This window comes from Electrophorus electricus, chromosome 12, assembly GCF_041902795.1.
Source record: "Electrophorus electricus isolate QZ-2024a chromosome 12, ASM4190279v1, whole genome shotgun sequence".
NCBI lineage: Eukaryota > Metazoa > Chordata > Actinopteri > Gymnotiformes > Gymnotidae > Electrophorus > Electrophorus electricus.
This window is the reverse complement of record NC_137508.1, coordinates 10457010-10470000: the sequence shown is the minus strand read 5'-3', so window position 1 is coordinate 10470000 and position 12991 is coordinate 10457010. Positions and strand designations below refer to the sequence as shown.

At 37.1% G+C, this 12991-nt stretch overlaps 1 protein-coding gene across 5 annotated transcripts in view; it reads right to left on the bottom strand.

Moving 5' to 3' along the window:
- rab11fip5a (RAB11 family interacting protein 5a (class I)) overlaps positions 1 to 11885 on the bottom strand; it is a 26297-nt gene extending 14412 nt beyond the window's left edge. The window contains exons 1-2 of one of the 5 annotated variants that reach the window (XM_081724929.1): positions 10570 to 10705; positions 8355 to 9748 (exon numbers count right to left, since the gene is read on the bottom strand). Coding sequence is in view for 3 of the 5 variants with exons in the window: in XM_081724928.1 (XP_081581054.1) it covers positions 10570 to 10946 (377 nt within the window). In the remaining 2 variants the exon portion in view is untranslated. Of the gene's footprint in view, positions 1 to 8354; positions 9749 to 10565 lie in introns of all 5 variants that reach the window. The other 4 variants (XM_081724928.1, XM_027013068.3, XM_027013070.3 and 1 more) reach the window with 4 other exon arrangements.
- Between the last annotated feature and the right edge of the window lie 1106 nt (positions 11886 to 12991).

The following is a 12991-nucleotide window of genomic DNA, read 5'->3' as shown; positions in this document are numbered from 1 at the left end:
AATAACATCTCTAAATACACAAATGTTCATTAAAACACTGACAGATGAATTTACACTTCTACTTAGAAGTGTGAACTTTGGTTCACATGCATGCGTTTCACACCAGTGTAGTGCTAGTGTTGCTTCTATGGGTCATTATGGGTCATTATGGAAAGTAAAACCTACCTGAAAGAAAACAGGTATTTCGGCATAACTTTTAAGTAAATACACAATATTGGAAATGGCCCATTGAAAAAAGTTGTTTTTGAATTTCGATAGCATGTGTTTGTGTTTGATTATTGCTTTTTTGGCTATATTACTCACCTTTGTAGGGTAAAAGTTAAACCTGCTCTAAACTTGGGCACATGGCAAACTCAACAAGACTGCATCAAGGAAAGCTGGTTACCAAAGGTGTTAATGTCTATGAGCCCAGTAACAATGAGCTCTACAGTGATGGCCAGATGTATTGCAGATTTAACAAGGTAATGAGTGGAGATGGTGGATTGAATTCAACTGGTTGAGTGCACACCCAAATAGTTGAGGTAGTTAATTTCACCTGGACTCCTCTCTAATTCTTGGATGTGCTCAACATCTCATTTTTCAAAATTTCACTGCCAACTAAGCAATTCTGGATTTAGCTTTAGTCAGTCAAGTCCTACAAATACAACATCAATAACTGACCCAAAGCTTCAAACCTGTGTAAATACAAAAATTGAATATCCCCGATGTGCTTTCTAGTAAATGATGATATCGGTATGCAGGTGAATGTGATTTCTTCAAGTAGAACATGCTCTTGAATTAACATTCTTTTTGTTGTTCCTGGATCAACATTTTTTACCAAATCACTGCCATGTGACATCATGAAACTGTGCAACTCCTACTCCTCCAACTCCCTAGCGAGATGAAAACCCTCCAAAAATCAAAAGTTGATTTAATTTCAAAAAAGTTTTTTTTAAATACTTTTATTTATTGTAGTTGAGTATTTATATAATTCATCCAATTAAGTACTCTTGATCCCAAAGTAGTTTACTTAGTAGCTACTTTTATGTATAGCTAACTAACCTTTTCCAGAGTCAAAGCAATGTGGCTTCACTAGTCACTAAAAGCATATTAAGCAAAATACAATTTCACTGAAAATATTGAATCTATTTATCATTTATTTAATTTAACTCCCAGTGGTGGCATATCTTTCTAGCCTGCTTAGCTAAATAATTTAGCTAACTAGCTAGAGCAATTCCTATTTAAGATAGCATTAGCTAGCTAATGTCATCAAGTTGGCTGGGGATCATTAGACCAATGAATTAGTTTTATAACAGTATACACACTACTTGGTAGTTTTTAAGATATATAGTTGGCTGAGCTGGGTAGTGTAGTGCCTGTTTTCGGTAATGTTAATTTGCTGGCTAAAGACCATATATTTCTGCTAGTTAGCTTGCTCATATCACTTGCTAAACTAGAGCAGGACAGGTTGTTATGAATAGGTCCCTCTACAGTTCTGGACAGGGCCAGAGTCCACAGTCTACAGTCCTGTTATTCCAGAATCATTGTAACTAGACTCATAAATGGAACATTCCCACCCCTGTTCCTTGTTATTTTGTTTCTTCAACCACTGAATAATAAAAAATGTTGGAACTTAAATTGGTAGAGGCAGTTTTGCAGGTATGTACCTGCAAAACATCATTGCTGAATTTTGAAAATGTATTACCAAGAAGAGGTAAATACTAATCATACATCTTGCATATCCTGACAATGACTTCAAGCATTGTGGTATTATACTTCTGCTACATCTCCCTCCTGGATTACTTCCTGTATCACTTTGTTTTAGTGATGTGGCCAGGCAGATGATCTTTTAACCAATCTCACAACATCATGCTCCTTCCATCTTTTACAAAACATTTATTTGTTAGTTACTGGACAAACATCTAGACATACACACTCCATCCATTTTTCTCAGGCAACTTCTTTACCAATATTTCTTGTATAAAATTTCACGGTGAAAGTACAGGATTGTCTTTTTTCAGCTATGTACATATATGCACATATGTATGCATGAGCATGCAGAACACACAGGCACACAAACTCAAATACATACAAACTATTAAAGCTTTCTGTCCATCAGTAATATCAATATACAATCATGCATGTGTCATCTTAAGTTTTATATATATATATATATATATATATATATATATATATATATATATATATATATATATATTATATATTATATATATATATATATATATATATATATATATATATATATATATATATATTCTATAACAACAAAAAATGTTTGTGTGTCACCTTTTTATATAAACTCTTACACACAGCCACAGGGGTGTGTGTGTAGGACGAATGTCCTAGATCTTTATTCCCACATTGTCATATTGCTATGGTAACAGAGCTGTTGCACCAAATGAAGAGCACACTGGGAATTGTAGTTTAACTACATATGAATTCATGTTTGCTCATGTCTAACAGTTACAATGGGGGGGGGGATGCAACTGAATCTATGAGTATTCATAAACCCTTTGGAAATATTAATTTAATTTATCTAAAAATGGCTACTAAAATGTGATCATCATTTGTCACAGTCACAAATAAAACCAATCTTATTTAACAAAAATCACACATTTTACAGTGCCTTATCTATAATGACTATTGTTAAAGTTTTCCCTATTGTGTTCAAATCTGACCTATTTCTAATGCCATCAACTATTTGGAGCCCATTAGCACCTGTAGCTCCTTGTCCTAGATGCAGTTCACACCTTCTGTCACAGTTTAGTCTATCAAAGTTGGATGTCAGTGGTTAGTGAGGAGAAGATAGATGACCTCATGCCTAACATATATGAGCTGTGCTCTTCATTGGGTTGTCACATCAGCAAATAAAATATTTAATGCATGAATCTGTTTATGTTTACTGTGATGTTCCTATGCAACCTATGAGAGTTGTGTTTTAATAGGTTGGCAAGCCAGCAGCAGTAAGAATATCACTCTTTGGAACAAGGAGTGAAGTCAGATTAAAGATTGAGTACATTCTGAGTTTGCACCACCCATCTTTCGAGGTAAGGGTTAGACATAGACTTCACATCAATTTTTAAAAACTTTTTTTTTTTTGGATAAATATTTGAATTTTGAAGTCAGACATTTTCCAGCCAAAACTGACCAATAGCTAGTTAGACAAAGTGACACAGGTGGTTTTGACTCCCTTGTAAATGCAGTAATAGCTCATCTTGGATTACCAGTTATGCTGGGGTTTTTGCTGTATGAATGACAGAGAAGTTTGGTTAATTTTAAAGGTTTGCAATTTCTGCAGTGACTATTCTGCGGTTAAATTATTAACAGTGTAGTTAGAATTAACTTCCAACTACAGTTGTATTTGGTCACATGGGTTGTCTATGAGAGTACAGCCATGGTTGCAATGTGGTAAGACCTTTAAAAGTATGTGAGGTCAGGGCCTCGAGTGCAGGACTTTGTGAGGTCAAGAATTATAGTACCAGATTTGCAGAATAGAAAGGATAGCAGAACAAACTGCAGGTTGGGTAATACCTGTAGATATGGGTTGTTATAATGTCTTTGCTTATGGCCCATGTATAGTGAGAATCTGTGGTGGAGGATGACTTTATACAGAGTAATGATGTGAAATAATAATATACATTAATATACATATACAATATGACAATATACAATGCATTGCATAAACCTTCAAATAACTGTGACAACACTTTGGTTCACTTCCCAAGTGTATCCTAGAGTGGTTATGGCTGAATAGACTGAAGTTGGTGCCTGTTGAGGACAGGATACCATTTTGCAAATTTATAGCTTCAGCTCTAAAGTTCACAGTTCTGATCCACTGGATTGTAGTGTTGAACATGTCTTACATTTAAATTCTAGTTAATACATAAATACTTCAGTTGTATGCCAATTTGTTACAAGTCTATTGCATTAAATACAGACTTAGAAAACACATGGCATGACATAGCTACATACAAGCCTACATCTAGACTACTGAAGTTGCAGCTGTCATATCAATAAATGACACACAGACTCACAAAGAGGGAGCATGTTACCGTTTCATTTTTTTTTGTAAATGGGAGCAGATTCGCAAGTTGTGTGATGGAAACACAAGACGGTGAGCTTGCTAGAGGTGGCCATTTAGTTGGTCACTAAAGGCTCATGCATATAATCCAAACCAGTTGGATTATATGCAATAGCTCAGTCTTGAAAAATTAGGGCAGACTATGGTACCAATAGTTACACTGACTCATTATACCTCTTGAGTGGTGTTTCACACTGTCTAAATTTATAGGCAAGCAGAGGTTTCCTGTCTACAATACAAAAGGAATGGTGCACAATTCACACCACGCAATTCATCTACTAAAATAAATGGTATAAAGTCCATAACAAAGGCATGGACCCCCTCACAGTAGATACAAGGTGGGTGACTCAGGGAATGTTAATTTGGAGAGACAGTAATTATGTGGAGCCAGGAGAGACAGTAATACTGTAAACAGACAGTAATACTGTAAAGTTTATTAATGGGTACTATGTATAACTCTATGTATAACTCTATAGATCATGATGGACCAAGATAAATGGTCGGACAGACATGGTAACGATGGTAAGGGAAATTCTATTTATATGGCACACTTGGAACCAATATGCTTTACAATTGATGGTAAGAAAAAATTCCAACGATGAAGTCATGAGACTCCATGAAATCAGTCTCATTTACACATAAAACTGCATACCATACCAATTAATTCAACATTTAATAAAAGCCAATTGGGAAAAATGTGCTTTGAGCTTGGATTTAAAAATTCACTAAGGATGCCTGTCGGACATCTATTGGCTATTGGCTGTTCTAGTTGGCTGTTTCAAAACCTTGGCCTAGCAAGAGCAAAAGCATGATCTCATTTTAGTCTAAGCACAGACCACGAGAGTCATGCATAATTGAGAAGACGACCTTAACAATCTTGAAGAAGAGCATACCAAGAGAGCATGTCCATATGCTCTCTTGTCCATTCAGGAGCAAGGCCATGTACTGCTTTAAAAACAAAAATCACTTTTATACTTAAGTCTGTAATGAACCGAGAGCCAATTAAAATATGCTTCAACTGGAGTAATGTGATCTCTTTTTACTGTATTTAGTTAATAATCAGGATGCAGCATTTGGACCTAGCTGTAAATGAACAAGAGATATTTAATTGACCGCAAGATATAGCAAATTACAGCAATCCAGTCAAGATGCAACAAATGCATTAATTATTTTTTCCATATAAGAACCTACCTCCTCAATGCCTAACTGATGAGCAGAAGTTATACTGAGATTTGGAAAGCATTTCTATAAACAGCTGCAAACTGGGTGGATGAAGAGGTGCTAAGAGACTGAGTGAAGTGTTCTGACATTTTAATAGGCACATATTGCGTAGCTAGAAATAAACTAAAGATAACAGATTGATCTAGAAATGTTGTTTATTTGATTTCAGCATTGTTTACTATAAATCCAACCAAAAAGAGACTCCAATAATTGGTTAAACTCACTGACCACAGGCTTATCAAGACTACAAATGTGAATATTAAAAATCAGATAGAATCGAAATTCTATCAACAATTACAGATATAGATTACAAAGTCAGAAATTTCTTTAATAATATGGTTTGATTTATGCGTAGATAAGGACACAGGACCAAATACACAGATTCCAGTTTTAAAATAATCCAAAGCCAAAAAACCTTTCAACAGCAAGAGCAAAGCATTTGTATTAATTCCAAAAATGACTGCAACCCCTCAACCTTGTCTGGGAGTCTGCTGAGAGTAAAGAAGCTACAGCGAATAGAACATAATCCTGAGATTGTACTTGTACTATCAACATGCAACCACGTTTCTGTTAGAAATACAAAATCCAGCTTGTGAGCCATAAAGTGTCATTTAAAAGAAAAGACTTCATATAGATTGATGTCACATTAGAGAGGACCAAAAAACTGAAACTCCAGCACTGTGTTCTAGTATCCAAAGAATACACTGTAAGAGCAAACTAGCAAAAACACAAATACACGAGACAGGTAACCTAACCCTAAAATACCCACAAATCCACAAGACAGGGAGCAGTTGAGCAGATAAGACCCAACGGCATGCCAACAAACACACTGGCACCATCTTGGCGGCACCTGAAGCTAAAGACTAACGACTGATTATGCTTACAGTGGAGTTCTCTAGGTAACAGGAGTCAGCACCGAGGTTCCAAATAGAATGCAATTGCTTACAGAATGAAAAAGCTTATATTTGGTAATTAGTGTTACATAATACTTTCTGCAGAAGCTAGTCTGTCCTGCCTAATGCTTGGGAGGTATTTTGGCCCATTGTTCTACACAAAACTGTTTCTGATCATGCTTGTTTTTGTGATGATTTGCATGAATATCATGGAATTATCTGCTTCAGCTCACACCATAACATTGTAATGTGACCGCAGTCGGGAAATACCCATTCTAAAATACATCTGAGCCAATTTATTGTTGTCTTAGCCCCATATTCTGTTGCAAACAGGGTAAGTCTTTTATCCTGACATGTCCCTCTCCTGAGGCAGAAATGTTTTTCTTGTAGTAAACTCATACAGATGTTATTAAGTACAAGTGAGGGTTGCAGATCCTCCCCTACATTCTCTGTCATTTGTTTAAGGGTTCTAAGGTATGCCCTTGTGCTGATCTTTGTAGAAATCCCACTTTTAAGAATAGTATTTAGCCAGATTTCCTTCATTTGTAAACTATCTGCCTGGGGCCCCAATTCTTTTAATAAATCATTTTATCCCAGAGATTATTATCATAGACGTTCACACACAATGACTGTTTACATAATTTTTTCAGTAATGATATAGCAATATAAAATCTGTGATGTTTCTTAAGCCTGTCATTATTATGACTTGAAGGAAGCCCATGACTGTACATAAAAAGTAATTAGCAAGTGTATTATTACCTACTAGTGTACCTTCTACTTCCTGAAGAATAGTGTGGCTTTTTCTCTTTGCTCTTCAGTTGTCCTCACTGACTCATTTATCTCATGTCAGATTTAGCAGTCAAGTGATGTTACTCCAGCTTTTTTTCTGTAATTTCCTTCACTGACACAATGTGCACACACAAAGGACAAAGGTTTTGGTCGTCAAAGGTAAAGACTTAAAATACACACCCATTCACCCCACCACACCTGTGAGGATATCAAAGACCTCCAAACATTACCCACCCAAAGACCTATAGGCATAAATAGGGTTGGGGGTACATATTTGGCAGATATACATGTTCTCCGTTCGGTATTAAAACAGGCTCAGAATAGAGGAAAAATTCCATTGTAACACGTCAACAGAAGCTAACAAAACAAAGCAAGATATCATGGTTTTCTTTTCAGCCTTAAAGGCAAAATATAAGCCCATGAAAAGACAAATATAGTTACTTGCTTGACGGGATTGTGCACCCTTTGTCCTATATATGTTTAAAACATGCTAAGATTTTGTAAGGGTAATACATAAGATTTTAATGTTATTTTTAATGATGGTCCTTGAAGGCATCAATACAATTTCTCAGCCAGTGGATGAGATATCCTTTACCCCTGAGAAGTGAGCTGAAACACCAAAGCAAGCCGAATCATTGCAAAGGCAACGATGAGTGTCACTGCACAAAATATTTATGTTGTCTTGTCTATAGGGATTAAACTTAAATATGAACTTATAGAGATAAGTATTAGGATAACATGAGTGGGGTCAGCATATGCATTTTTTTCTGGTTAATTATGATGAGGGAAAGAAGTCCAAATTTTACATACAGATAAAAATGTGCTGCAGACAATTCATAGCACAAGAACATTAGCAGCCAATGCAAGGAAAGGCCCAACAAGCATTGAAGAACGGCAATCTTAGTGATGCACAGGACTGGCAGGATTTCACATATACTTGAAGTAAATGCTGAACAACACACAGAGTAGCAGATAAAAATGAAAGGGTGAGACAGGGGCTCTCACTGTGATTGCCTCTCCATCCCCCATGTCTGTTTCTGATTTACTGTGTGCTGCTGTGTGTTTAATAATATTCACTTTATTTCCACTTCAAAGTTAAGCCACACCATTCCATGCAGTGTGGTTAGACCTTTTGACCTTTTTTCTAAGAAACAACATGGCTATGACTCACTAAAATAGGCCTGCCTTCTGAAACAAGTGTGAACGCGAGAAAGACGACAAATACTGTCCTCCACCCCCACAACAGCCTGGACAACAACAAAAAAATAATAAAAAAAAAAAAAACAAACAATCCAAGATATTCATATTAGTGCAAATAGTTAGTTGCTACTCTACCTATTTAAGATGCCAGAATAAAATGTCTTGCATACCGTCAGAAATAGTCATCTGTGGCCTCTGGACCCCATCTACATCTTCACAAGAAGAAGAAATGCCAATACAATTCAAAAATTAAGCAATCTCTAACAGTGAGTCATGCAGAGTGAAAACAGGGCAACAAAAATAAATAACATGATAAAACAAATTACCATATACAGCTGACAAGTGAGCAGACCTGCTCCCACCTTCATCTGCTCCAATCACGGAGCTATTGTGACTAAAAGGTTGACCATGACCTATTGTATTTTCTCCTTGGCTACTGCATAAATCCAGACTGAGAAGCATTCAACTCTAGAACATTGCAACATCACATTTCTGAGTCCTGATGTTCTACAAGGTTGTATTTTTGCCCTTTCAAAAGTAATAAGGTCAGCAATTAGGTTTTAAAAGTCAGCATCAATACAAAAATATGTTTACACAGCTGTGACAGTCACCAACCAAACTGATTTCCTGTTTCCTGGATATACAAAGGAAGTGGGCAGGATGAACATTTGTCTCAGTAATTATACTCATCCCTGCCACATAGGCAGTCATATTCATGCACAAACGCACACACATTTAATGTGTGTATTTAATTCAGCTCTGTACAACTCACTAACTGAAAATTATTTTTAACTGGGATGTAAATGCCAAGGAGAATTTACCTGATCTATTCTGAGCTAGCAAGACACTCACCAAACACACCTGTGTTTGACCACTGGCTGCAAACACATCTGCTCACACAATATGACAGTAGCCAACAGGTACCAAATATTACACGAACATAAAATATTACATTGCAATATCACATTTCCATATTCTGTGTTTGTGAAAACATTGTTATTACATAATGCTTATGCTGTGAGTGTTAAAGAATGGTTACATGATTTTAGTCTATTTGACAAGTTTATGATTCATCAGAACATTTGAGAACATCTGTAATGGACAGTTTGTTCACAGAGCAAACAATGGAAACATCTGTCATTTGATATAAAGTTGATCTGGTGGATATAGTTCACTGCTAACCAGGTTTTTAAAAAAAAATTACAGTTTACTGTTTTAGCACATGTTGTGGTCTAAAGTGTTACAGGTTCAATTCAATGGAAATCAAACAAAGAAACCATAACACCCTTTGCTCTTATGCTGCTAAAATAAAGCTTATAGCAAAACTATTCATCATAACATAAGAAAAAACTTTGAGAACTCTTGTTAGAGATATTGTTCTTTTCCAGGCTAGATACAACAAAAGCAGGCTTTCACTGGAGATGTTCACATACAAACATTCATTATTAGCTAAATGACAGGCTGAAACAGTTGAACAAGAACAAATATGACTCAGAAGCACCAGATTCAAGCATTCTGTCAACCAAGTTGCTGCCATCTTTTGCAAAAGCCAACACTGCAGTATCTATATAAAAAAATAAAAAATAAAAAAACAAGATGTATATGAAATGTTCAGTACAACCAATCAGCAAATTAGCCAAACCCTGTACGTGTTCTCGGTAGGTTGTTAACACTGCACATCATGCAGGTCAGTGAATATGAAGAGACATCAAAAATGTTAAAAGGGTCAAACTTAATCACACACAGAACTAAATTAGGATTTATAAGCAGCCCAACACTACTTATTTAAAGCTGTTTATCAACAGAGCTGAAGGCCTGTGATTTAGAAAGCAAGTATGATTGTGGACTGAGCTGAATACAGCAGCATTATGAAGATTATGAAGAAGCCAGATGAGAATTGTTTTATCCCTGCATATACATTATTATATAATCCAAAATCAGAACCCGTGGAAAATAAGATCTGGAAAAATAGGTTGCCTGTCATCTTCACAGCTGCAACGAGAAATTTTGGCGTCACTCCACACTCTGCTATTTACGCTATGACCTTGAGGCAGATTTGTATTCACTTGAAAGCAAATGGTTATATACATATATACACCACGCACTCAGTGTCAGTGTCCTCCTTTAACAATTCTCTATAGCAAGCTGAAACGAGGAGGGCGTGACTGCGGAAGAGTGGATTGCAGCACTCCCAGCAAGCGCTAAGAGATCCCACACGAAGAGTGCTCACAGATCAGAAACCCAGCGAACGCGATGGCTAGATTGCTAATCATGACTTGCTCTTACGACAACCCTTCACGATTCCTGTGATTCTGTGCAAGAGCTCGGGGCATTGACACTACCGTTAATAAGCAAAGCAAATAACTAATGAAATGACAAACCTACTCGTTTTTCATGCATGTCCTGTCGTTGAATGCCTTATCCAACGGTATAACGGCCTGGCCCAGGAACACATCTAGCCCGATAAGAGCTCGATGCATCACGGTGAGGGTCAAATCACAGTTCCCTGGAGGACATACATCGCGGCCTCCTTCCTCCAGGATTCCCGGCAACAGCTCGAACGAGCATTCCTCTCCCCATTCCGGCTCTGTGGTTTTCTCCATAACGCACGTGGAGTATTTCTCCTTGCCCACTTGGATAAGGGTGTATACATCGCTCGTGCCATGTTTGCCTTTGGCGCGTAACCCACGAGCCCGTACTACTAATACCTGCACGTGAGTTGGCACCCATCTCTGCTCCTCATTCTTGTTCACCGAGGACATGGCCACGCACGCTTGAAACTCGGAGACATAGACGGCGAATGGACAGCGGCGGGGATAGTCTGTCGGAGCTATGTGAACCCCCTAGTGCGGCGCTGCAGAGTTTATCACCAGCCTAAACCTGTGATTCCTAGCAAAGCATTTTCATCAATCGTCACTGGCTGTTGTCGCTATTTTAGCCTGCTACAACGCAGTATCAAGTGAATGAACTGTGCTCTCCCGGCGTCTCCGCGTTCGTTCTTCAGGTCGGTCGAAGGTTTCCTTCGTGGCGCTGTTACCACCAAACCAATCCGCCGACGTCACGATTTCATCCTCTCCACAGGACAAGGAAGTGCCTAAAAGCGTGTTGCATCGGATTGTAGTTTTCTAGCGATAATCTAAAATATTTAGAATACTTTAAATCACTTGTCTACAGTTCAACTCAAACCTTTTCCTTATCACGGAGCATTAAAACTTTTATTTTGTTGTCCTTTTATCCTTATTATACCTGGCATTTCCTAAATTCTTAGAAGACCCGTAACTAGTGGCGACGTCTTATACGAGAATTCTTCTGCCGGGTGATGACATAATGTTGCAGACGCGTTCACTGCCTCTAAATACATACATTAATATTTTACATAGATGATTTTTCCAGTCTGCAGCTCAGCTGAAACATATGACAAGGCAATATCACGTACAATAACTTAATTACTTAGAAGTAAATAAACTATAATTCACTCTAAATAATTCTAGAAAATTTCTTCTTTATCTCGAGCAGAGTATATCATGTATTGAATATGCATCATTATCATACAGATGTTGAGTTTGCCCTTATCTTCATCAATATCAGTAAAAGATATAGAGCCCTTTAAGTGATAATAGGATTTCTTTCTTACTTACATAGCGTGTTTTGGATACAAAGCTTTTGAAGTGTTCATGGAAGAAGTGACAGAGAAATTACTGGAACTCACAGACGAAACTGAAATTTTACAAGAGTGTTTTTTTTTTTAGCATACAGCCGAATTTGCATGGAAGAAAAATAAAAATGTAACAATTTTGAAAATAAAGAAATTTATTTTAAAGTTTTGATATGGCACATCCTGCAGTATTATAGCAAGTAGAAGGGTCAGAAAATATATACAGAGGCAACAGCAATGTCCTTAGGTTAATCTCAGTCACTCTTTTTGACTCTATAATGGTCTTAAATTAAGAAAAAGAAAATGAATTGGGTCCCCAATGAATCTCCAATGAGTCCCCTTAATTTCATCCCAATTAACAGAAGCTATTCTTAGAGAGTAGATGTCTGTCTTTTCTCATCAGCCACTCATTATCTCTGATCCATATCAGGAGCTGAGGACAATGGCTACAGCTGATACATAATCATCTCTATTTAAATCCTGAGTGAAGCACATACTCTCTCTCTCTCTCTCTCTCTCTCTCTTACTTACTTACTTACTTATCCATCCGTCATTCAATAACCCATGCAGTCACATGTCCATTACTTGTTTTATACTCATGTTTCATCAGGAAATATACTTGCAGTGCAGTCCTTCATGTGCATTCTACTCAAAACCATCCAATGTACTCTGTAAATTCCAAAGGACAGGCAGCAGGTGGAAGCTGTCATTTATAAGCACATTATTTGAACTAAGAGAAATATAGACAACCCGGGCAGATTGCACTACACAGAACATTCATTCACTCATATACATACTCTAATCCAGGCAGGATTCAGTTCCAGCATCAAAGTGGAACTAGACCACTTACAGTCTAAACTGGGTAATTAGATCCCTAATCAGGGATCAGAACCATAGTGCAGCACTACTTAATGAAATTTCACACTCTTGCTCTTGCACAAAAACTCATACACATAACCTGACCTAATCAGTTCTTATTCACTCATCTTTGAACAGCTGTCACTAATATGATTCCTGTCATTCAAGCACACACACATAAAGGGATAGGACAAAATAAGGGAAGCATTGAATACATTTCAAATAAAGAATATATTCAGCTTCATAACAGCTTCAATGATTCTTGAAATGCTTTTCATACAAGTCCCAAACTGT